Here is a 24,296-nt window from a genome sequence, read left to right as displayed (position 1 = left end):
TTTTTTTTTTTTTCAATTTCCCCTTGATTTTGCTTCCTTTAAAATTTTTATTTCTTTTTCTCTTATTTTCTCTCTTTTTCTTCCACCCTTTCCAGTGAAGCTCAAGTTGAACTGAGGGCTTACTCGCCTTTCAACCTGAGCTTCATCAGCATCAGCTGTGAAATATGACTCCAAATCCACAGTGAGGACTGTGGTTCTGTAAACACAGTGAGAGATAGATGAGTATTGTATAGAAGGATTTCCCCACTATGGTGTCACAAGTGTGGTCAATATTTGATATGCCTTGCAGGTGTGGSTCATGCCCACATCTTGACCTGTGGTTGGTCTTTTTGGGCAGTCTGCAGTGAGTGTCCTGAGCAGATGTTTCCAGATGTGATCTTGCACGGGGGTTCATGGGCAGGGGTGGGAGCAGGGTGAGGCTGGTCCTGTGGTTTGGTTGAGGGGTGTCTCTGTGCTGGGTGAATCCCAGTGCAGGAAACCCAGCAGGGAGCCCCCTCCTCTCCTCCAAGCCCTCTCTGGACCAYGGTGTCCCTTGCAGCCACACCAAGGGCAGGTTATGCCCTTTCCAGCTGCGAGACTGAAGAACAGATGGCGTCTTGTTCCACTTTCACGCCACCCCTGGCTTCCTTTCCAATTTTCCTGAGTCACCTTTTTCACAAAAGGGATTGAAAGGAAGGGACTGGCACATCCATGGGGGCAGGTTGCTTTTTCCCTGCCGTGCTGCCTGGCACATTGCTGCTGGAGAGTGTCTGGTCGGCGCTTGTGCAGCATCTCTGAGCCGTGACGCGTCCGTGCCTCTGTCTCCGGGGTTTTCCGTGCCGGTTATCTGTGCCAAGCAGGAGACAGGAGGTGAGCTGCTTTGCTGCCTGGCTGGGGGGAGGACGGAGCTGTGGCCTTGATTTGTGTCTGATGGATTCAGGCATTGCTCCACAATGGATTCAAAGGCTGCTTCCTTCCTTCTCTTTTTCCTGCTTCTTCTTCTTCCTCTCTTCCTCGTCCTCCTCTGCTTCCTCTCCTTCACTGCTTGATTTCCTTCTCCTCTCTCCTTTTGTTTTCTCCTCCTCCTCCTCTTCCCTCTGCCTTCTTCCTCTCCACCTTTTCCTTCTTTCCCCTCCTTTCTCCCCTGCTTGTCTTCCCCTCCTTCCTCTCCTTCTGCCTTTTTCTCATTCTTTCTCTCTTTCCTTCCTCTCCTTCCTCCTGCTCCACCTCTGTCACAGCCATCGCTGTGTGCTGGTGCTGCTGTAAGGTCCAGATGCTGCACAAACCCAGAGCAACATTCCCATCCCTGACTGGAAATGCCAGAGTTCTGTCTTCTTTTCACTGCAGAGGCAGCTTTTGCAGCAGGGAGAGCCCAGAGCATCCCAGCAGAGGGGTGTTGGTGTGTGACCCCCAGGAGCGGTTGTGAAGGCTCTTCCCATCAGGTCCCAGGGGTGTTTGTTGACAGGATCGGTCCCACTGTCACCCTCCAGATGCTGTTGCTGTCTCAGGGCTTTGGGAGGCCAAACAGGACAGCAGCCTTGTACCTCCTGGGTTACACCTATGGGTGCAAGAAAGGTGTGAAATCCCCATCGTTGTCAAGGTGCTTTCGGAGGGCTCTGTGCACAGGGACCCATTTTCAACAGGTTTTACCCACTGCAGGGTGAGGACGGGGTTGGCTGGGCTGCATCCTCTGATGATGAGGAGCTGCTTTGGGTGGTGGTTCAGCTCATTAAACCCAAGTACTGTTTCTGGAAGGACGGATTGCTGCCACAGCATAAACCAATCTATTGAACCCAGGCAGGCAGCAAATGCACCAGGTGCAACCTGTGTGTGTCTTTCCTCTCCTCTTGTCCWTTCCTGGCCAGACTGAGAATGGCTTGGGCATTGAGGGAAAGTCCTATGGGGAGAGGCTKAGGGAGCTGGGAAAGGGGCTCAGCCTGGAGCAAAGGAGGCTCYGGGGGGACCTTGTGGCTCTGCACAACTCCCTGACAGGAGGGGGCAGCCGGGGGGGTCGGGCTCTGCTCCAGGGAACAGGGACAGGAGGAGAGGGAACGGCCTCAGGATGGGCCAGGGGAGGGACAGAGGGGACATCAGGAGGAATTCCCCCATGGAAAAGGTTGTCAGGCCTTGGCAGGGGCTGCCCAGGGAGGTGTTGGTGTCCCCATCTCTGTCAGTGTCCAAGGAAGGACTGGACATGGCACTCTGCTCTGGGCTGGGTCAGTCACGGATTGGACTCTATCCTGGAGCTCTTTTTCAACTGAAATGATTCAATGATTCTCTGATTGCTGCCCTCTTGAGAGGGAGAGAAGTGATGGGYGTAGGTGCAGGTGCCTGTGGTTTGAAACGAGCCCTGTGTGGGTCGCACRGAGCTGGGACTGGCCTGAGATGGCACTAAAGCTTTGTCAGASCCTTTGTCACTGTGTTTGTGTCAAAACCCTGCAGCTGGAGTGGATCTCCTGTCCTCAGGGTGGCTTTGGAGGAGCTGTGCGATGATTGCTGGAACGTGGGTGTGCAAATCCCTTCTCACAGGGCCCTGAGCTGGTGGCAGAGGACAGAAATTAAAGGCTGTTTTTGCTGAAGGACTGATGAGCTGTGGCTCATGCTGTTCGTTCATGCACCTCTCCCATCCCCTGACGGGAAGGGTGCGGTGGCCACTGGCAAATGGAACAAAAGCTCTGTGGAGCACCCAAAAAGGGCTGTGTCTGTGAATCTGGGCTGCTCAGGGGGAGTGCACGTCCACTTGGGGGTTAGCATTGCTTGGAAATGGCATTTCTCCTTTGGGAGTGAGCGAGCACTGCTTCCCTGGAGTTGCCTAATTTAAATCATCTTTGCTCTGTTTTGTCCTATCCATTATTTTCAGCTGTCAACATTAAGTGCCACAAAGACCCTGTAATAGGCTTCTTTCTGCTTCCCTCTAATAATCCCAGAAACAGTCACTGGGCCCTTTGTCTGGGGCTCTGTGATGGCTCTTGGTGTTCAATTTGCTGGAGAGGAACCACTTTGGGGAACAGTAGGACAATCAGGGAGGCCGAGGCTCGAGTGCTGCCATCCTCCCTTTGGAGTGGCAGGAGGGAGCGAGGTGGAATTGTGTTTTGCCCATCATGATTAATGACTTCTAAGAAAAGCTTCAGYGGCAGCTCAGCAGAAGTGGTCTTGGCTTACAGAAATAGATGCTTGTATTTAATTTGCCCCAGAATTTTTTTGGGGTTGGAGTGACCCTTGGAACTGGATGAGAACTGTAAGATCTGRTGTTCAGGTTTGGCTTGGGTCTCAGAGTCTGAGTCCAACAGGAGGGTCCAAGCTTGGCATGCCAAGGCCAGGATGAAATCCAGCAGGGGTGTTTCCTGCCTTTCTTGGCTTTTTGGGGCATTGGTAGGACCCAGTGAAGGATCTTTACCTCGACACCAGTTCCACCAAAGAAAAGGCAAAAGGTGAAACACCGGGGTCCGGTCCGTGCTCTGGATCCATCYCTGGCAGCCCTGAACTACACAGACWTTTCCTTGGTGTCCTCAGGGGTTCCTGCTTGGGGCTGGGAGGAACCAGAAGGCTCCTTGAGGGCTCTCTCAGTACCTGGATGCTGCAGTCTTTGTGCTTTCCTTTAGGGCTGTGTAGGGCATCCCATGCCTGACTCCGCACAGACTGGGGAAACTCTGCTCTGGTTCCTTATTCCTCATCTTTTACTGAAGTGGAGGAACAGAAAGTACCTCCATTGCCTGAAACACCTCAAAATATCCAGGATTCCAGGTGATTCCATGCTGATTTTACTCTAAGCTTTCCTTATCCTGCTGGTGCTGCTGCCCTCAGCCTTGTCCATCTCCTGCCCCTTCTGCCATCCGTTCTTGATCCAGAACACCAGTCTGCTTCAAAAATTCCCMTTTTCAAGGGATMAGCTSMAGGCAGCTAGAAGTACCCTAATTRCAGCTAAAAGTACCCTAATTACAGCTAAAAGTACCCTAGCAGGGCTGCACTGGGGGTTAGAAGACCGTTTCTGTTTATTGGTCAAGAATGGCTCTGTGATAACCTTTTTCTGGAGAATTCAGGGAGCACAAAGGCATAAAGATGGAGTTTGATGTGTTTTTGAGGATCTTCTCTATGCACTGCCTGTGATTCCTTTCTCGTTCAGCCCTCTGGTCCTGGATGTGAAAGGKACCAAGATGAGGGAGTCAGGGCTGCCTCAGAAAGCAGGCGAAGAAGGCTGATAATTCAGATTTTCTATGAGTGCATTAAGAAATAAGCCATTACAGTGGAAACATAAATAATGAGGAGAAAAATAACTTCCTAAGCAGGTGTTACAAGCAGAAGAAAGCCTTATTTTTAAATTTGTGCTATGCAGGATGATTGCTTTGGAGTCTATTTAGTCCTGAAGCTTGATTCTTACAGGAGCCATTGTCAGGGGTTGKTTCTGCATCGGTTTTATGTCGACTGGTGCTGCATTTCATCTGCCACCTCTCTGCTCWGTCCCTTTGCCTGCTGCTTGGTTTTCTTGAGTCCTGCTGGAGTGCCTGATGGGTTTTTGTAGCCTTGAAGCTTTATTTCACTCTGTGCTAAGACAGCAGCTTTAGGAATGAAAAATGAGTTTAAAGATGTTATTGGAGAAAAGCTGTTGGTGTAACATGATTTTTGCTCACTCCCATATGTCTTGGGTTAGCCTCATTAAAAAAAAAAATATTTAAAGTGCACTCGGCCTCACAAATGTCCCACAAATTCCCCCTTGATGTTRGCATGGCCCATGGCTACAGCTGAGTGCTTTCCATGAAGTCCCAGGTCTGGAACTGGGAGGAAATCTAAGGAAAACTGTCCTGACAAAATCTGGGCTTGTTTAGCCCACTTAGTTGTGGAAAGAAAAGTTGCAAACTGAGCAATCCCAAAGGAAAAGAAAAAAACTCAGTGTGTTTAGAAGGAAAGAAAAAAAAATGACAGAGATGGAAGTGTTGAAGGCAGTCTCATGGGTCTGGGGTGGTGTGAGTGCTCAGCTCTGGCTGGGGCTGGCAGAGAAGCTGAAGCTGTGGTTGAGGAGAGAACTCGCCCTCGGGCTGTTCTTTGGGCTTGGGGAAGGTGAATTGTTTTCTGGCGATGAAATTTCCTATTGAAAGATTGAACGCTTCCTTCTCCCCTGGTGAATGGGATGCCCGGGAAGCRGAGCACGCTGGTTCCAATTACCAGCACAGCCAGGCCAAGTGCTGCAGTTAGCCAGGAATTTATACCTTTTCGTACATAGCAGGAAAGATAAAAAAAAAATTATTTTAAAAATTATTTTTCTTTATTCTTTTTTCTTTTTCAATCTGTGTAATGAATTCAAAGCAGAAACCCAGCCAGACTGCTTTTGATTTGTTCCCATATTAATATTTTATGTCTGAATATGTGCCTGATCACTCAAATTAGTCAAACTCGCTACTTCAGTGGAGCCCAAAAAAACAGTCCCCAGCAAAGCAGGCTCATTGGTAGGGCTGGAGCAGRCAGTCTGGGWGGGATGGGATGGTTCAGCCTGGAGARGASAAGGGTCTGGCAGACCTTATTGTAGCCTTTCAATACTTACAGGAGTTTTATGAGAAAAATAAAGGACAGCATTTTTAGTAGGACCTGTTGYGATGTGACAAGGGGTGATGGTTTTAAACTGAAAAAAGGGAGATTCACATGAGATGTAAGGAAAAAACACTTTACTGTGAGGATGGTGAGGCCCTGGCACAGGTTGCCCAGAGAAGCTGTGGGTGCCACATCCCTGGATGTGTCTAAGGTTAGTCTGGAYGGGGCTTGGAGCAYCCTGGGGTGGTTGAAGGTGTCTGGAATCSCTTGTCCCCAGACCTGCATGGGCAGGGTGCCTGGCCCAGTGTTCAGGCCGTGCTGGTTGGAGCTGCTGTGTTGTGGCTGCACATGGCCCAAGGCTCCAGCTTTGCATGATGCCTCCTGCAGATACCTGGCAGAGCACAAAGCCCTTGCCAAGGCAGCCAGTTTGGCAGYGAGTGCACACCCCTTCTGGGTACAATGGAATGAGTGGGGCTGCTCCAGGACCAGGCTATTGCATCCCCACGCTCCTGTTGATATTTAAAATKAGAGTATACATCTCGGTAACCGTTTGCATCCAGCTCTTCAGGCGGGATCYCAATCCTGCAGGAACAAAGCCCCACAGAGCCAGAACTTGCCCTGCAGYCTGAGAGAAGGGCAGCAGGCAGATCATGGAGTCACAGGCTCATTTAGAATGGAAAAGGCCTCTAAGACCATTGGACTATTCCCCCAGCACTGCCCAGGCCTCCACTAACCCATGTCCCCAGTGCCACATCCACATGGCTTTTAAACCTCCCCAGAGATGGGAATTCCACCATTGYCCTGGGCAGCTGTGCCAGGGCTGGACAACATTTTTCATTAATAAATTTTTCCCAGTATCCCATCTAAACTTGCCCTGGTTTTTAAGGCCATTCCCTCTCATCCTGTCCCTGTTCCYTGGRAGCAGAGCCCRACCCCAYCTGGCTGCACTCTCCTGTCAGGGAGTTGTGCARACCCAGAAGGTCTGTCTCCTCTCAGACTCCTTTTCTCCAGGAGTAACTAGCTGGAGGAGAATGAAAGAATACACAAAGCAGCTTACAATGTATGGAAATGCTGCATATAGATYGGTGTGATTGCAGGAGATTCCCATTGTGCAGTTGTGTTACCAGGAGTACACGGTCATTAAGAGTCAGCTGGAGTGGGAACACCTGGAGGGCCAGAGTTAGGGGTGATTATGCAGCCCAGCCCAGGCTCTTCTTCAGTTTGGAGAGCTGCTCAGCATAATTCCATCATAGATTTATATACAGCTAATTGGCATGTAGTTTGATATGCAAATAAAACCATATAAATATCAAGAGGAAGACTTAAAGCTGCGCTTTCCACTATCATGTTACAATCCTCGCTTTTCTGGTCAGCCTGATCTGCTCGATTGCTCCTTTCATCATCCTGTGTTTTAAAGACATGCTATCTCTTTCAAAGAACATCTGTCAGACGTATATTAATTAGTTAATTTTTCTGCATGGAATGTAAACACAAGGGTGGAGAGCTCAAAGCCCCGAGGGTCCGATGTGGTGTGTGGCCGAGTAATTATTTTGGGGTAAYGCAGAGATGTGGCCTGTGCTCAGTCTGTAAAGGCAAGAAACAGGTTTGCTACCAGAGACAGTCAGTTTGTGCTGAAGGCTGAAGTGAAATTGTCTTGGTGTGGGCAGTAGAGCCTGTGTCATAGACACACTGTAGAGATGGCACTTCCAAACTTTCTAATCCARAGGTGCTGCTGGCAGTGTTGCTGAAGGATGTTTAAATTCAATTTTTAATTCAGAGTATTAAGTAGTTTAAGAGTGGGAGAAAGCATGCACGGAGTATTTTTATGTTGAAGGAAAATTGGAGGAATAAATTTGTTAGCCAGTAGCACCACATTTCACTCCTAACCTGGGGATCCCTGGATAATTCTCATGTGGTTCACACTGCGGACCAGATCTGGGATTTTTGTGTGGTGATCTTGGGTGAACATCTTTWGCTGTCACTGTGAGCCTTGAATCAGATATATTTTGTGTGATAGCAAGAAAYAGGTTTTGTGTGAGGGGACTGTGASCTGATGTTCACAGACAGCAGTGGGGCTGGAGAAGAGCTTGGTGTGAGTTTTGGGGCCAAGTTCAGTGCTGGCAGCAGKGCAGAGGAGTGAACTGAAACAGGGCTGTGCAGATGTAGGTGSAGGACAGGGATTCCCAGAGGGTTCCCCAGTCCTGGAGCACATCACTGGCATTGGAGCATGTCTGGCCACTGGGACATTCAGAAATCCTGCTAAGGSAGGGTCCTCCCTGCCAAATCCCTCCTTGGCACCTCTGCTTCTCTGGGGCTGAGCTGTCACCAGGCTCACCTGGGTTCCGTTTCTGACTCCATGTGGGAGAGCTGCCCCTCCACCTTCCACAAGTCTCAGAAACAAAATGCATTATTTTTCTTTCTCCCCGTCCTTGCAGGAGAAAGTTTTGGGTTTCTGCAGGTTGCACCAAAGCCATGTTTAACTTCCACCATCTGTCTTTACTATTTCTGCCTTTCCTTATACGATTTGATTTTTTTTTCCAATTTGTTTCCTGGCTTCCAGTCCCTTTGGTAATGTTTTCAGCATGGACTGTTAATGTGTCCCAACAGGAGCAACCCTACTTGTATTTTCTTTTCGGAGCAAGGATTAGAGAATATYCCTTATCCCTTCCTTGTTTTTCTCACACCTTTTTGGTTTCTTCTTTTTCCCATCCTTTTCCTACGGAGCTGAATTCCACTGATTCACAAGTTTTAGCAGGGGCAGAGGAGCCTGAAGGCTCTGAATTGCTCTCTGGGTGATGGGTCTTTTCCCTCCYCCTTGGAGGACTGGAAGATGACTACACTCTAAATTTTTCTCTTCATTTGGTGGATGCTTCATGGTCTGTATGCAGCTCTGTAACCATTAGCACAGGAAGGACCTGGAGCTGCTGCAGCCAGGCCAGAGGAGGGCACGGAGATGCTGCCAGGGCTGGAGCCCCTCTGCTCTGGAGCCAKGCTGGGAGAGCTGGGGGTGCTCACCTGGACAAGAGAAGGCTCCAGGGAGAGCTCAGAGCCCCTTTTGGGGCCTAAAGGGGCTCCAGGAGAGCTGGACAGGGACTGGGGACAAGGGCTGCAGGGACAGGACACAGGGAATGGCTTGGCAGTGCCAGAGGGCAGGGATGGATGGGATATTGGGAAGGAATTGCTGTCTGGGAGGGTGGGGAGGCCCTGGCACAGGGTGCCCAGAGCAGCTGTGGCTGCCCCTGGATCCCTGGCAGTGTCCAAGGCCAGGCTGGACATTGGGGCTGGGAGCAGCCTGGGACAGTGGGAGGTGTCCCTGCCCATGGCAGGGRTGGAGTGAGGTGGTTTTTGAGCTCCCTTCCAASCACAGTGTTCAGGGATTCTCTGAGTTGTGTAATCATGCAGTGAAGTGCAGATGAGTACCAAAGGCTTTTTTTTTAAAACCACACATTGTTTTGCCATACCCGTCCGACCAAATAATCAGAAAAATGCCTCAAGGAGAAGGAGAGGTGGCATTCACCCTCAGCTGGGGATGTGTGGAACACCGTGTATCACGAGACAGCSAGTGGAGTCACGACTCTGGCAGCAGCACTAGGAAGAGGATTTTCTTGCTGGGGCTCGTGGTTTCCTTGCCTGGCTGGATAAAATAAAACCTGCCAAAGCAGCGGCAGCGAGCTCCCATCTATCTGTTCTCATGCTCCCAGCAGCTTCTGCCTGAATTATTCATGCTCAGTAAGTGATCTGCAAACAGCTCCTGTGATCTCCCTGTGATCTGTGGGTACGCCAGACTCACCCCTGCTTAGGTCAGGGCATTTTCCTTATTTCCTTCCCCGCAGCAGGGAGTCTGTGGGAATCTCCAGATTCCTCACCGCCTCTTTCTGATTAGCCCAGACGTGTATTTATTATTTACGTGGCAGGATTTGCTCGGCTGTCCCAGGCACACGGTATTATCAGTGGATAAGCAAGAAGACTCGCTGCAAACATCTGTAGTTGTTGCTTGACAAATCCTGTTTRTATAAATAATATTAAGGAGCTGCAGAGGCTGCTGTGGAGTAAATACCCCTGTGACTGAAGGCAGCACTGCCGGCTCTTCACCTGCATGTGCATCTCAATAGAGATTTACTGGGCTGTTTTACATATTTATATATGAAATATTTCAGTTTAGCTTTTTAGTCCCTTCCAACCCAAATTATTCTGTGATTCCACTGTATGTGTATACATGTTTTATGTATTTTCCTGCTTTTCACGAGCTCTTGTCTTTATTTCAGCTTTTAATTTTTTCTTCTGATTTGCTCACCAAAGTGGGTTGGCATCTAATCTTTATTKCAGTTTTTAATTTTTTTCTTCTGCTCTGGTCATGGAAGTAGGTTGGCAAAAGCAGTGAGAAGGGCAGTTTATGGGCAGGTGACTGGCAGATATTCTGTGTGCTTTGCTATCCTCATCATTAATGAAATGGGCTGTAGGTCCATCTCTTCCACCATGCCCACCCAGGTACATCTGGGATCTGCCCCTCCAGTACCATCTATTTCAACCACTCTCTATTTTGGGGTGAGGACTGRGATGCCTCAGGAACCATTGCCAAGTTGGAGTTAATCCTCTGAGTGATGAACACGGCACCCCCAGCTCCCTGTCCCCAGCTGAAGGTGTAATTTGGGGTGAAAAAAGCTCCATTTAGGCTACCTGCTTTTTGCCTAGGATATTCCTCACCTATGACATAACCGGGGTGCAGTGAGTTTGTTAAAATGTCCTGTCTCTCTGCATTCTGGAAAGAGGATTTTCTATTAAACCTTAGGGAAATTACTGGCCTTGTTAACTAGTGTGGAAGTAATGAACCACAGCAGGGTGACTCGGGAGATTTGGGCCCTCGCTTCGTAAGGCTGCATTGTTTCTTCAAATGAGAGAAATAATTTAAGCAAACAAACGAACAAAGAATTTCTGGAAATTAAAGTACGGTACAAATGGGATGATTTGCTCATCCTCTGTTTAATAGGAGCGGTGCAGTGAACAATTGTGTGGTCGACCTCAGAAATCTATCCATGGTAACTAGTCACAGGAGAGAAAAATAGACAGCCTGCCACCAACTTGGTATTAAAGTTCTATTTTCCGTTTTTTCCACGGTTGCGGGCCAGTCAGGGACTTTCCATGAGCAGTCAGCACAGCAGAAATCCCCTTCTGCTCCCAAGCAGCCACCTCTGCTGAGCAATCAAAGGTGGTTTTTTTACTGATTTTTGCTGGGGTTTGGTCCCAGTTTTTGRTGGCAGAAGGCTGGGGGGCAGACCCTTCCTGCCAAGTGCGTCCTGCTGAAACAGGGCTGTCATAGACTCACAGCCCCATTTGGGCTGAAAGGGAGCCCAAAACCATCCACTTCCACCTCCTGCCATGRGCAGGGACACCTTCTACCTGATTGGGCTGTTCCAGCCTGGCCATGCCCCTTCCACCCCGTGGCTGAGGTGTGTTTGTGGTGGGGTCTGGTGAAGGAACCTCTACCATGTACTGGATGTTGAATCTCTGATGGGGTTTGAGGTCTGTGCAAGCCCTGCACGACCCCAGTGGCTTTGGGTGGATCCTGCAGCGCCCAGAGGAAGGACAGAAAGAGGCTGCCAGGCTGGAGTTCATCCAGAAATAAATAAAGCACAAATACTGGGCCTTCAGGCTTTATGGTCTGTTCCTCAAAAGACAATTTTGGAAAGGATCCTGTCCTTTGTTCTTCCATTAGGCAGCTGAGGAGAGACCATTGTTTTCCTCCCCTCATCTGTTCCCCTTGTAGGGGAAGAAGGAGGACTTGGCCTCCCTGAGCCGGGCATCCCAGGGGAGCTCCCCAAACAAAGGGCTGCTTGGAGGAGGACACTGTCATCCTGTCCCTGTCATCCCCTTCCCTGCCTTCACCCTGCCCTGGCACGGCTGGACGCGCCCGCGGCTGGGAGTGTGGGGAGAGCAGCSTTCCTCGCCTTCCTCCCTGGAAACCCGGCTGGCTCCTCTTATCTCCGGGTTTATTGCTGCCTGCAGGCTCGGCAAGGCAGCCCTGCTGGGCTTTGTGTCCTGCCAGGCAGCTGTGTGAGCCCTGCTATGGGCTGGCAGCATGACTTGTTGGGGTGTGCTGGCTTGGGCAGCGCAGTGCTCCTGAGGAATGTCATTTTGGTGTTCCTGCATGGGGACGGAGGGTCTGGGGACACATCCCAGTTTAATTTGTCTCCTGTGCGCTGCAGGCATCCATCCTGCTCTGCAGRGAAGTTGTTGTGGGCTGGAGAGCATCTCCTCAGCTCCTTGAGTTAATTCCCCATTCGGGAAAACTTGGCTGGCACATGGAGCTGGAATGGATTTGGGTTTATTTGTTTCAATTACAGGTTGCATAGGTTTATTTACAAATAACTGGACTAAGACCAAACTATCTTGTTTTGCCCAGGCTCSAAGACTGACCCTGCTGAGAGCCCCTGAGATACTGAACTCTATGAGCGGAGACCACTTGACTGCACTCAGCACCTTTCAGGATCACGCTCTAGGTAATTATTTTAATTCTCTGCTTGGATGATGGGGGAAATTTGGTGTTCTGGGCTATACAGACCATCTGAAATCATATTCCTAGTTGTTCATCCCATGAACCTGTGGATTTTTTTTCCCTCCTACTGAARGCTGTCACTTTAGATCAGTGGCTTGACACGGCAGTAAAACCACTGTTCCCTCAAACATAAAAATAAATTACCTGATTTGCTTCCAGAGGGGAAATTATGGAATGATTTGTGTTGGACCAAAGACCATCTAGTCYGACCCCTTGCAACGAGACGTATTCAGCTAGGTCAGGTTGCTCAGAGTCCCATCCAAACTTAGCTTGATTATTTCCAGGGGTGGGGTATCCACCACCTCTCCAGGCAGCCAGAATTGCTGGATCACCGTTCTGGTAATGGTCACCAGCTCTCGTGCTTGGGAAGCTCTCCTGGAGCTAACTTGAAGAGAGCTGTAAAAACAAGCAATCAATATCAGAAAAGGTTTTCACTCCCATCAAAGGCTTAGAATACCAATATTTGTTGGCAAGGATGCTTGTTCAGGCCAGGCTTTTAAGAATTGCTCGAAACCTACAGCTGCAGGAGTCTGCTTTTAAAAATAAATACAGCATCTGTTTTATCTGGTTTTACAGTAGCTGCATTCTCTGCTCCAGACATGGCCTCACTGTTGTGCCTTTGAGGAACTTTAAATCTTTGCTTCAAGGTGGATAGATGGAAATCAAAGAGCCTGGGGCCTGGCACTGTCCTGCTCCACACCCTCATGGAGATGTGGTGTCAGCCTGGTTCCTTGCCTGGGGTGTGTGGGCAGGATTAGACCCAAGATTYGTGCTTTTATCCCAGCAAGGGCAGCTCAAAAACAGAGCATGAGCTCGAGGGGTGAGGATCTCAGGGGTGGGTTTTAAGAGGGGTAAGAAGGAAGCCAGCAGGATGCTGGGGATGTTACTCCAYAGCACTGAGGATGAAGGATTTCCTGTAGGATTGACTTCCTGAGTGAGATGAAATTCCACAAAAAAATTCTCTATGCTGGTAAAAGTACCAGTCAACAGAAGGTTATCCTTTATAACCTGACTTGCTGAGTTTTTCCCAAGTTGATAAAAAACAGCTCCACACTGATTTCAGCAGAGGTTAAAGTCCAGCTCTCCAGCAGACCAGGGTGGCATGAGGGCAGATGGTCTYGCTGGCCAATCTCTGCTGTTTGTGCAGGAACAGAGGACGTTKCTCCATCCCCCGCAGCCCTGTATGGTGACATTTTCAGGACCCAGGCAGGAGGATGTTGACTGGGTTGTTTCCTGTTTTGACAATCTCCATTTCAAATCCTCTGTAACGCCRCATTGTGCAGGGAATTAAACACCACAGCCCATGGCCTTCTCCCCTGAATATTGCATCAGGGAGCTAAGCTCATGTTTCCAGTGGGGAGGGAGAAGACACGGATGGTGAAACAGGTTAAGAAAGTGAAAGAGAGGAGAATGAAGAATGAGAAAGAARAAATATGTTCACTGTCAGGGCTGAGATGCGATGTTTTTCCTCATCCACTCAGAATTTGTGGGAATGGGGTGCTCCCTCGGTGCCAAAACTCATGTGCTTTGTGTTTAAACTGCTGCTGTCAAAGCTCGGAGAATAACTAAAACAAAAAGGTCGCAGGTCAAGTGGATGTTTTCCAATTGACCGGAGCTCAGTATAAATCCTGGGGAAGGAAATAACCCAACAAACATCCACCAGCCCTGTGCCTGTGTCCCCTGCTCYGGTGCTGGCTGCTGGTGGCAGGTCCTGCTGGGATGCCACTGGCAGGCAGCTGCCTCAGCATCCCCAAACATCCCTCWGGCAGCATGCCCTCCCTGATCAATTTTTGTGCAAATTTGACAGAATCAGACCCTGATTAGGTCAGCAATTGGGAGGGTTGAGAGGTTGCTCCAGGAAGGAGAGAAAACACCTGCCTGTGAGGAACCTGGGCTGTAGGCTCACCCTAAGTCCCTGCAGCACATCTGCAGCTGAGGACTGATGTTCGCTGCTCAAAATCCAGTGGGTTTGGGTGGGCAATGCTGCCTGGGAACATCCAGGCAAATGTGGAAATCCAGGCAGYGAGTGGCAGAACGAGAGGACACAGTCTKAAGCTGTGCCAAGGGAAGTATAGGTYAGATATTAGTKAAAAGTTCTTTGCAGAAAGAGTGATAAAGCATTGGAAAGGTCTGCCTGGGGAGGGGGTGGAATCGCCATCCCTGGATCTGTTTAGAAAAGGATCGAATGTGGTACTTGGTGTYGTGGTTTAGTTGAGGTGTCAGGGCATGGGTTGGACTGGAAGATCTTGGAGGTCTCTTCCAACCCTGATTCTATGATTCTGTGATTTGGTGATTCTGCGATTCTGTGATTCTCCGATTCTGTGATTCTGTGTCTCTTGCACGGSTTCACATCGCCCCTCGCTAAGTCCCCCAGAGGTTTCGGTGTGGCCAATTGCTCTTCCAGGAGTTGTAACCTGAAAATAGGGATAGATAAAGGCAAAATGTTCTGGGAGCCATGCCAAGCCAAAGGCACTGAGTTGTTAAGAGATCTGTATCTCGATAAAGGATTTTTTTGCTCTTTATCAGCTTTTAAGAGAAAATACAATGTTTGCAGGAGCAGATTGGGATCATCCTAAGGAATGGAGCTCTCCTTTTTAAATTGTATTGCTTTTATTATTATTATTTTAATAATAATAATAATATTTCCTCTGTTAAGCCATATATGAGAATGTTATTTGTGTAGGAACTGGAAATGAACCTGAAATKATCAGCGTATTTTTTAAAGGCACTTTACAAGTCATTTGGCATTGGAAAAGGTACAACTATCCATCAAAGCAGGGCTTGGGGATAAAATAATTAGAAATCACACAACCATAGCAAAGGAAGATTAGTGCTAAAATTAGAAGCCATAAAGTTGTTTTTAGATTAGGCTGGAATCTGGGCAGGCTGCTTTATTGTACCCTGTTACTTTAAAAAATGCAAGGTGAGGGGTGTGAATTGTCTGCATTTGGTTGTGTCCCAGTGGAAATGCTGCTGTGAGTGTTAGTTGGGATGATCCATGAGGTGATTCTCAGGGAAATCCTTTGGGGATGGAGGTACAGTCCCTTGTGAAACAGAGATGGGGTAAGTGCTGAGCTCTGCCCCACAGGGGTGTCCCCATAAGGTTGGTTTGCTCCTAGTTTTGTTTTGGGGTTGTAGTGGCCAAGTACCCACACTGCACCCAGGAAAGGTGGTGAGATGGCTGGAATTGGGAAAACTGGGAATTGAAATTGGAATTTCCTCCCACAGGTGGGGTGGGTGCGAGTTGGAGCAGCTGTGGTCACCAGACCTGAGCTGTGTCCCTGGGGCCAGACAGCAGCCTCAGATGGGCACAGACCATGGGTCTTCATCACTTTGATTGTCTGCTGGAATAGGAATGAAACCTCTATCAGAGACAATCACAAAATTGATCAAAGGACAGGTTAGGAGAGCTGGGGGTGCTCACCTGGACAAGAGAAGGCTCCAGGGAGAGCTCAGAGCCCCTTTTGGGGCCTRRAGGGGCTYCAGGAGAGCTGSACAGGGACTRAGGACAAGGACAGGACAAAGGGGAATAGTTTTATGCCAAGAGGGGAGATCCACACTGGAGAGAARGAAGAARTTKTTGGTGATGAGGGTGRTGAGGCYCTGGCACAGGTTGCCCAGAGGGGTTTTATGTTCCTTTTTATGTTAAATGCCTTTGGGAAAAAGGGTCTTTATGCTAAAGCCTTTCTGGTACAGCTGGAAGGGTGTAACTTGAACAAGAGTTGGGAGAACAAGGTCAGGCACTTCCAGGTGCTTTCACCAAGGAAGATGACAAGCACCCAGGGGAAGGCGCCTTCTTCAGTTCTGGGACCTTTAGGTTGGAGAATGGTGGATTTCTGGGAGAGAAACTTGAATTTTGTGGGATGTGCTGCCTAAATATGGGCACAGTTAGGTGAAGCCCTTCCCCTGGTCCCAGCAGAGGTGCCAAATGCACAGGTCTCAGTTCCCCTGTGGCTGGGAAGCACCAGCCCCGTGTGACCACCCACAGCATCTTGCCTGCACGTGCATCTCCCGAAACCTGCGGGGRAAAAGTGGAGTTGAGCAGACTGCCTGCTCCCCCCAGCACGTTCCCTGCTGTGCTTCCAGCTCAGTGAAAGCAGGACAACTCCTCACCGACTCTTTGTAGCCCGAGAACAGAGCCTTGGAAAAGTCCGGCAGCGGGAACTTTACTAATTCCAGCTAATGACTCCGGAATACTGACTGAGGGGAACAATTCCGCATCGTCAAAAGTCGCAGACAAAAGAAATGCTCTGCATTGTAATAGCAAACGAAGCTGGGTTTGATCTGATGGAGCACCTTTCATATTGCGAGCGTTTCAAAGCCCTTGGCAGAGTAATGAGCTGTGTGCTGACAGCGGGGCCGCTGGACYGGGCTTTGTGTGACCGACAATAGCCAGCACAGCTGTTGGCACAGGACCTGCTCGTGATGGGAGAGGGGATGTATGGTGGCAGGGATGTTTGGGTTATCCTGCRCTTTCCAGGGTTTTTTAGTGCTGTTGGATCTCTGGCTGTTGTTTGGATGGGCCCTGGAGGGCGATCAGGCAAGCTCTGCTGTTCTTCCTTAAAGGGGGCTGAGAAAGAACATACAGACAGAGGTTGTAGTAGGGCCTGCAGTGAGAGGACAAGGGTTGGGGGTTTTAAATTAAAAGCAGAGAGATTCAAAGTAGATATGATGAAGAAGGTCTTCATGATGATGCTGGGGAGGCCCTGGCACAGATTTCCCAGAGCAGCTGTGGCTGCCCCATCCYTGGCAGTGTCCAAGGCCAGGCTGGACATCGGGGCTTGGAGTGACCTGGGACAGTGGAAGGTGTCCCTGCCCATGGCAGGGGGTGGAATTAGAAGATCTGTAGGGTCTCTCCCAACCCAAATCATTTCAGGGTTCTGTTAAACAGGGGTGGAGGAACATGCTCGGACACACACAAGGATCCGTTGGCACAGCCGAGGATGGACTCGAGAGTATCCCGAGAATAGACCTCGGCCTCCCAGGTCACCATCTCGCCCTCTAATCTTGTGGTCCCCGGGACAGTTCCATGAAGGCCCACATACAACTCCAGCTCTTTAATTTTAGCTAAGCCAGAATAGCACTGATGCAGCTGTGGGAACAGATATCTTYGTCCTGAAACTATTTCTGTGGCAGGGAGGTTTCTTGCCCTCTGCGAGGAGAGGAAAAGGTTAATTGCGTACTTTTTTTTTTTTCTTTTTTCTTTCCTTTTTTTCCAAAGAGGAAACAAATGTACCTACCCCACCCTGAGGGGACAGCACAAATCTGTCAGCCCATGTCGGGTGGGGGCCAGCAGCTGGGCTGTGTTAAGGAAGTCACCCTGGGGAGGGAAGGGGTTTGGGGTGTGRGTGGGGGGCCATGGCTGCCTGCCCAGGGCTGCAGAGAGGGGCTGCACTCCTGRGCAGGGACCAGGCTCCAGTGCTGCCTGCAGAGCCCTGAAATCACAGAATGGTTTGTGTTGAGAGGGACTTTAAAGCTCATCCTACTCCACCCTTGCCATGGGCAGGGACACCTCCCACTGTCCCAGGCTGCTCCCAGCCCCAATGTCCAGCCTGGCCTTGGACACTGCCAGGGATCCAGCGGCAGCCACAGCTGCTCTGGGCACCCTGTGCCAGGGCCTCCCCACCCTCCCAGCCAGCAATTCCTTCCCAATATCCCATCCATTCCTGCCCTCTGCCACTGCCAAGCCATTCCCTGTGTCCTGTCCCTGCAGCCCTTGTCCCCAGTCCTTTTCCAGCTCTGCTGGAGCCCCTTTAGGCCCCAAAAGGGGCTCTGAGCTCTCCCTGGAGCCACGGGACTTGTGATGAGTTAATCTCACCCCRGGCTGTAACAGAAGATCTGTAAATGAGCCTGGTTTGGAGTTGGAGGATGTTCTGAGGGCGCAGGGGATCTCAGACCTTGTCCTGTGCAGGCCGGCTCCCTCACGGACTCCTCCTTCCTTCGTCTCCCTTCTGCCCAAGATCCCAGCAGCTTCCCGGCCTTCCTGCAGAGCACTCTGGGCTGGGTTTGTGCATCACCCCATCCCAGCAGGTAGGGAAGTGGGGCAGCCGGGATCCTGCTCACTCTGTTTGCAGCATTATCTGCCCAGCAGGTAGGGAAGGGTGGGATCTGCTCCACTGGGGCAGCTGTGATCCTGCTCGCCCCGTCTGTGTTTCCTCACGCTGCAGCCAGGCCGGGCCGGTGCCATGGCGAGGGCTGCTCCTACCGACAGCAATCTGGCATGTTCTTGTCCTTCAGCAGGGCTGGATGCTGTGCAGATGGATTTGCTTCCCATTTCCCTTCGTGCTGAGGCTGGCCAGCCCTGCTTCCCAAGCAGGAATATCTCAAGGGCTCGGATTCTCATCTCTGTGGTGACCCAGCCTCGTGTGGGTGTTTTGTTTCTGGTTTTGAATCAATGCTCTAAGGAATATATAGAGAACCAATGTTTTAAGTTTCTYTGGGAGCTGGTTGCAATGAAAGATACACAGAGCCTTTCCAGATCTTCCTTCTCGTGGTGTTTTGTCAGCAGGGCTGGTGTGAGCAACCTGTGCTCCTCATCTTCTGAGCCTCGTAAGAGGCAAATCAGCTCATGGGGTTTGGGGAGACTGTGCTCAGAGGAGGAGCAGGGGAAGGTGGGGTTGATGTTGGTCCTGATGGTGTCTTTTAGTTGGATTTAAATCTTTACACTTCACCGGGTCACTGTCTCTGCCTTCAGTGATCAGCCCATGGCTGGTGGAACCTTGGATCGAAACAAGCCCTCAGTTTTGTAATCCACTGAGTAAGACCTCACAGATAATTTAACTTATAAACATCCTTTACTCCATTTTTAAAAATTCTTTTTTTTAAACTAACTTGTCTTCTGGTTTACATCAGTTGAAACTATTCATGAACCARTATTTATGAACCAATATTTATAATGATTTATTTTTGCAAAACACCATTAAATCTTCCAGAAAATGTAGTTTGCCTGTTTTCTCCCATTATTACTTTCTTCCCTTCTACCCGCCCCGCCCCCCAAAAAAAAAAAAAAAAAAGCCAAAGCCATTAATGTATATGTTTTTTTCTCACTGGTAGTTTTGATATATCTTCAGGGAATTACTGTTCTAGCTGTGATCAGGAGTTGGGGCACAGAATTCACTTTAAGCCTCTCAAAGCAGTGCTCTGCCCATGGTTCCCGTTTCAGCTGTGGGAGGGAAGACATTAGGAAGGTGAGTATTTTAATTCCAAGCTGGCACTGTCTGGTCCAGGAGAGCCCTAGTAGAGCCTGGGTGTTGTTTTGCAGAGGAGGGGTGGATCTGCTGAGCTGTGTGTCCCCGTGGGGCTGTGGGACAGTGCTGTGCCCAAGGGTGACCCACAGCCCTGGGGCTCAGGGGGCTCTCCCTGCTCCCTCAGCACAACTCCAGGGTGAGGGGCTCCTCTGGGTTCTGCCAGACAGGTTTCCTCTCCTCCTGTCTGGGATTCACCGTGTGTGTGAACGTTTAATATCACTTCATCCTCCCTCGGTACATCCCATGCCCCTGTCCCAGATGTGTTTGTTTAAGTGGCTTTAATTAACTCGCATTTTYCTGTGCGTGACAGCTCCTCGAGGTTTTGCTGGCTGTTTTCTGTCCTTCCATGGTTGTCACTGACATGTAGCACTTTCCCTGCGCACCAGCCTCTAAGCCTACCGCGTTTTTCCCYGGCTCTGTGGATTATTTTAGCGTGCTGAAGGAAATGGTTTCCATGTGAGCCTGGTTGCACACGCTCAATTGATTATTAGGTGTGATTTCCCTGATCCCTGCTGGTGTCTACGAGGATTCTGAGCAAGGAAGCCAGAGCGGCGTAGGATGATGGCTTAGGTCAGATAGATTTATCTTCACGAGTGACAAGACTGATAACTCTGGAGTGGCATGGCTACAGGTGTTATCATTTGGGTGTCTCCTCAAGAGTGAAGGTTAATGTCTTGCCACTACTGATCCATCACAGTGTTATCTGCAGGATTTACAGGTCTTCTCAAGCCTTTCCTGCAGCAGCAGCTCCAGTTTTCTGGAGCTTGACGCTCTACCTGCTCCCTGCTTGCGGATTGTGTCAGCAAGCCCTTGTTCTGGTGGATTTGTTTAAACTCAGGGATTATTYCTGCTTGTTACTGCATAATTTTATGCTTCCCTAGTGGAGGGAGATGGGATGGATTGGGACAGGCCCAAGGGGTTGAGTGCTCTACTGAGGGAAGGCATCACAAGAAGGTTTGGGTTGGAGGGGTCCTCAAAGCTCATCTCGTTCCACATCCCTTCCACCATCCCAGTTTGCTGAAAAGCATCAGGCAGATGAAGTCAAGACAAGCCTTGATCCTGCTTTGTCATGGATCACCCAACAAATCTGACCAGGAGGATGGAAAGGAGCAAGGAGGGACTCAGCTGTGAAGTAAAATCTCTTGGTGGGGGAGGAAAAAAAAAAAAAGGAAGAAAGAGCAATAAATCCAGCAAATTAAAATGAAAAGGCAGCTAACATGAGTGACAATTGTACAGTATCAGATAACGCTGCATCCTGAATTCCAGTGGGATAGGAAATATGAAGCAAAAATCACTCAGGTGCTTCTAGATAGCGATAAGGAAAGCAATTCCCATTTACCAGTAGAAATAAAATAAGAGGTCGTGATAAACCCTCCATGACYAGACTGGATTAGGGCTCTGGCTGTGAAAATTCATTACAGGCATGCAAAAGAATGCGTATCGTGCCAGCTAAACTGACTACAAACACCATTTATTTGGGGAAGAGACGATTCACTCAGAATAAATAGATTTCTTTCAAAGGGAAGGGAGGGTGATCTGACACAAATATATATTCCTGCCTTGTCATTTATTATGCAAATGAGTCTCRCACCTTTCTAAGCTGTGAGGGATGAGTTTATGCTGGAGTTTTATGTTGGGAGAATGATCCTAAGCTGCTGCAGGGACTCCAGGGCCAGGCTGGGGTTTCTTACACACAGTGGCAGGAGATGCTGATTTCAGGGTGGGTTCTGATGGCAATGGGGGTCATGTGGCTTGGTCAGATATTTTCAGATTTCCCATAACCAAATGCATTGCTTCACATTTTTTTTCCTGCTACTTGTGATGTTTTACTTAGGATTATTTTATTTTATTTAGRTTTATTTTGCTGTGTTSTATTCTATTCTATTCTATTCTATTCTATTCTATTCTATTCTATTCTATTCTATTCTATTCTATTCTATTCTATTCTATTCTATTCTAGCCATAGAATCACAGAATTATTTGGGTTTGGAGAGGCATTAAAGACCCTCTAATTCCACCCCCTGCCATGGACAGGGACWCCTTCCACTATCCCAGGTTGYTCCAAGCCCCATCCAACCTGGCCTTGGACATTGCCAYGATGGGGAAGCCACAGATGCTCTGGAAAATAAGTTTACCTGTATTTTCTTGTATTTTCTAGTGTTTTRTTTAATTTTATTTGCTCATTCTGTGTAGGAATGACCATATAAGGGGGTGATGTGCAGAAGGGGGTGTTATCTACCCTTGTCTGCAGTTCTCTTCTTGCTGGTATCAGCACCCATTAAAGCTGCATGGCTCTGCTGGGCTCAGTGGAGCAGGACACGTTTGAGGTTCAGACCATGAGGTGGTTTTAGGTGGCTGCAGAAGCACTTAGCCTGATGTGCAAGGACCGAAATGTGACCTAACACCTCCTGTTCTAGCAATTRCATCTCTCAGGATGCTAATTTTAGAAAGAGGATTGAGCTGGCAGGAGCCACAAATAGTGGATGAAACCCTGATGTTCTGTTTGGTGGAGAGAGGGCTGAGCCAGTGCTAAAAGAATTAAAAGCAGCAGCAACAACAAAAATGAAACAGAAAAGCATTTCTATGAGGTCTTTACCTGACAAGGAGGTTGTAATTTTTGTGGTTGTATTTTGGAAAGACTCCTGATGAATCGTGTGGTCCTGAATTATGTAAGTGTGAACAAAGCTCCAGGGGTGGAATCCTGATCCGCAAATCCACAAAGCTCCCAGCTCTGAGACRGGCTCTGGGCATGGCTCAGGACAAGTGGGTCTTCTCTCTGAGCAGCAGGAAAGTCAGGGTGATGTTTGGGGAGTACAGGGATCCAGGTGGGACATGGAAMAGTTGTAGGACATGGTGAGAGTCTGGGTTACAGCAAAAACACACTCAAAGTGACTTTCCTACATGCAAGATCCCAGATCCTTCTCCATCGCARTCAGGCAAGGTATTCGCACAGATTTTCTGTTTCTGGGGATCTTAGGAGATCATACCATATGACAGGACTAAAGAGACAGGGAGCAGGTCTTAGGATGAGCAGAAGGACTGACCACCCAGCCTGTGCTGCAGCCGAGGGGGAAGGCAGTGCACGCTGCTCTCATCCTTCCCCAGGGCTATTTTACACTTGTGTTTCACCCTCAGCATTTCTGTGGTGCTGGGCTGGCCRGGCTCTTGCAGCGCTCTGGAGAGATTCTGCTAATGGGATCTGACCTGATGGCTTTGCATGTTTTAAGTAAATTAAACACAGCTGCTAGGAAAATCCAGTAACCTTAACAGCACCACGGCTCCGTTGTCTGCATTGTAATTACAGTGGCAACCGCTGGGAAGTTCTACTTTCTGGTTTATTTTTAAATAACTTCTGAGCCACCCTTTGATCAACTACTTCATCCCCAAGTCCTGCCTGTCCTCTCCCAAGGTTTAACCCTTTCTGTATCTTCAAGCATCCATCTCGTCGCACTTTCAGGCATTCACAAAGGCAAGAAGCCGATTGCAAAAATTACTTTTCTCTCCAAATGTATCCTGTAATTTTGAGCTGAGACAGAGTTTTAAGCCAGTGCTTACAGGGTGCGTGCAGACTGCAGACATTGAATRGTGCTTTATGGCTCCTGGGGAAGTGCTACTTGAAATATGCATCTTTTTGTTATGCTTTACCCAAAATCCTTTGTAGCCCTGCAGAGAAATGGGCTTTCTGTCACARTGACAACAGCGAAAGGACTTAAAATTTATGCAGGAAGCAAAATTAGGAGCCTAATTAGCTTTTCCCTTGTCAGCCCTTGAGTGGAGCCCATGCCTGCAAGAGCACATGGTCAGCTCATGGCATGGGCATCACTCATGCTCCTTCTYTGCATTAAAAACTCACACCGTCTTCTCTGTCAGAGTTTTGTGGGGTTAAATTTCCAAAGGACACCCAGCATTAAGGAGATGACTCGGGGATTTTCATCAGGGCCTGCAAAAGGTCTTGAAACAGCTTTGTTGTGAGCRTGTCCCWGTGCAGGGAGGTTGGCTCAGCATCRTGGGATGGCGGTGCCACCTTGGTGGCTGCATGTTTGGGGCACCAGAGCTGCCACCCCTGAGGTCATATTGTGTTTGATTATAAAATCCCAGAAAGGTTTGGGTTGAAAGGGACTTTTAAAGGCCATCTTATCCCACTCCCTGCCATGGGCAGGGACACCTCCCACTGTCCCAGGCTGCTCCCAGCCCCAGTGTCCAGCCTGGCCTTGGACACTGCCAGGGATCCTTGGACACTTCCAACCACAGCTGCTCTGGGCACCCTGTGCCAGGGCCTCCCCACCTTCACCATAAATCATGGTTCTGGCAACACTTCATCCTGCTGGACATGGGACGAGCTGTCTCACAGAGATCTGAGGGTACATTTTCCAGCTCTTTTCCTATCTGTCTCCTCCTTTTTTCAGCCAGGCTTAGGCTGTGGTGCTCTGGTCTACTCTCTCATCTCCTCTGAGCAGCATGTTGTTGTGTACCCACCTCAGAGAGCAAAGTGGGTGTCTGTGCATTTGATTTGGGTGAAAGCACTAGCTGTGTGATTGAGGTTGTAAAGTTTATGAGATTCTGCATTTTATGGTAAATTTTAAATTGACACTGCAATCAGGAGCATTAGGGTTTGTAGAGGAAAGTCGCTGTGATGTGTCGCAGAACACAAGGTGGCAATTTCCTCTCTCATATTGATCCTATCAACAGGGTAGAATGAAGCAGCTGTTTCTYGCAGGATTGTTTTTTTTTAATGCATTCATTTAATGTAATTTATGGAGTATGATTTATTATGTGGGGTTTTCCCCTTTTTGCTGCCTTTTCCTCTTCCCCCACGTCTACAAGAGTGCAGCCCTGTCTTTCCTAACACTTCTCACCTGTGGGTTTCAAAGCCCTTTCCAACCACAGCTGACGCTGTTGTTCCCATTTTCACACAGAAGGGGGAAAACTGAGCATTGGAGGTTGGAAAGGATGTCAGCCCAAAGAGGCAGCCAGGTCACTCCTCGTTCTGAGCA

At 49.1% G+C, this 24,296-nt stretch overlaps 1 protein-coding gene across 1 annotated transcript in view; it reads left to right on the top strand.

Moving 5' to 3' along the window:
* Positions 1-24,296, top strand: part of ZBTB7C (zinc finger and BTB domain containing 7C) — a 153,385-nt gene that overhangs the window by 49,799 nt on the left and 79,290 nt on the right. Inside the window, exon 3 of the mRNA XM_057367812.1 lies at positions 11,903-11,999. Coding sequence (XP_057223795.1) covers positions 11,948-11,999 — 52 coding nt within the window. The 5' untranslated portion in view covers positions 11,903-11,947. The remainder of the gene's footprint in view (positions 1-11,902; positions 12,000-24,296) is intronic.

The sequence above is a fragment of the Malurus melanocephalus genome, unplaced genomic scaffold (genome assembly GCF_030028575.1).
Source record: "Malurus melanocephalus ecotype Western Australia unplaced genomic scaffold, MMel_1.1 scaffold_85, whole genome shotgun sequence".
Classification (NCBI taxonomy): Eukaryota; Metazoa; Chordata; class Aves; order Passeriformes; family Maluridae; genus Malurus; species Malurus melanocephalus.
Note: the sequence above shows the minus strand (reverse complement) of the source record. Positions and strands in the feature narration are given on the sequence as shown.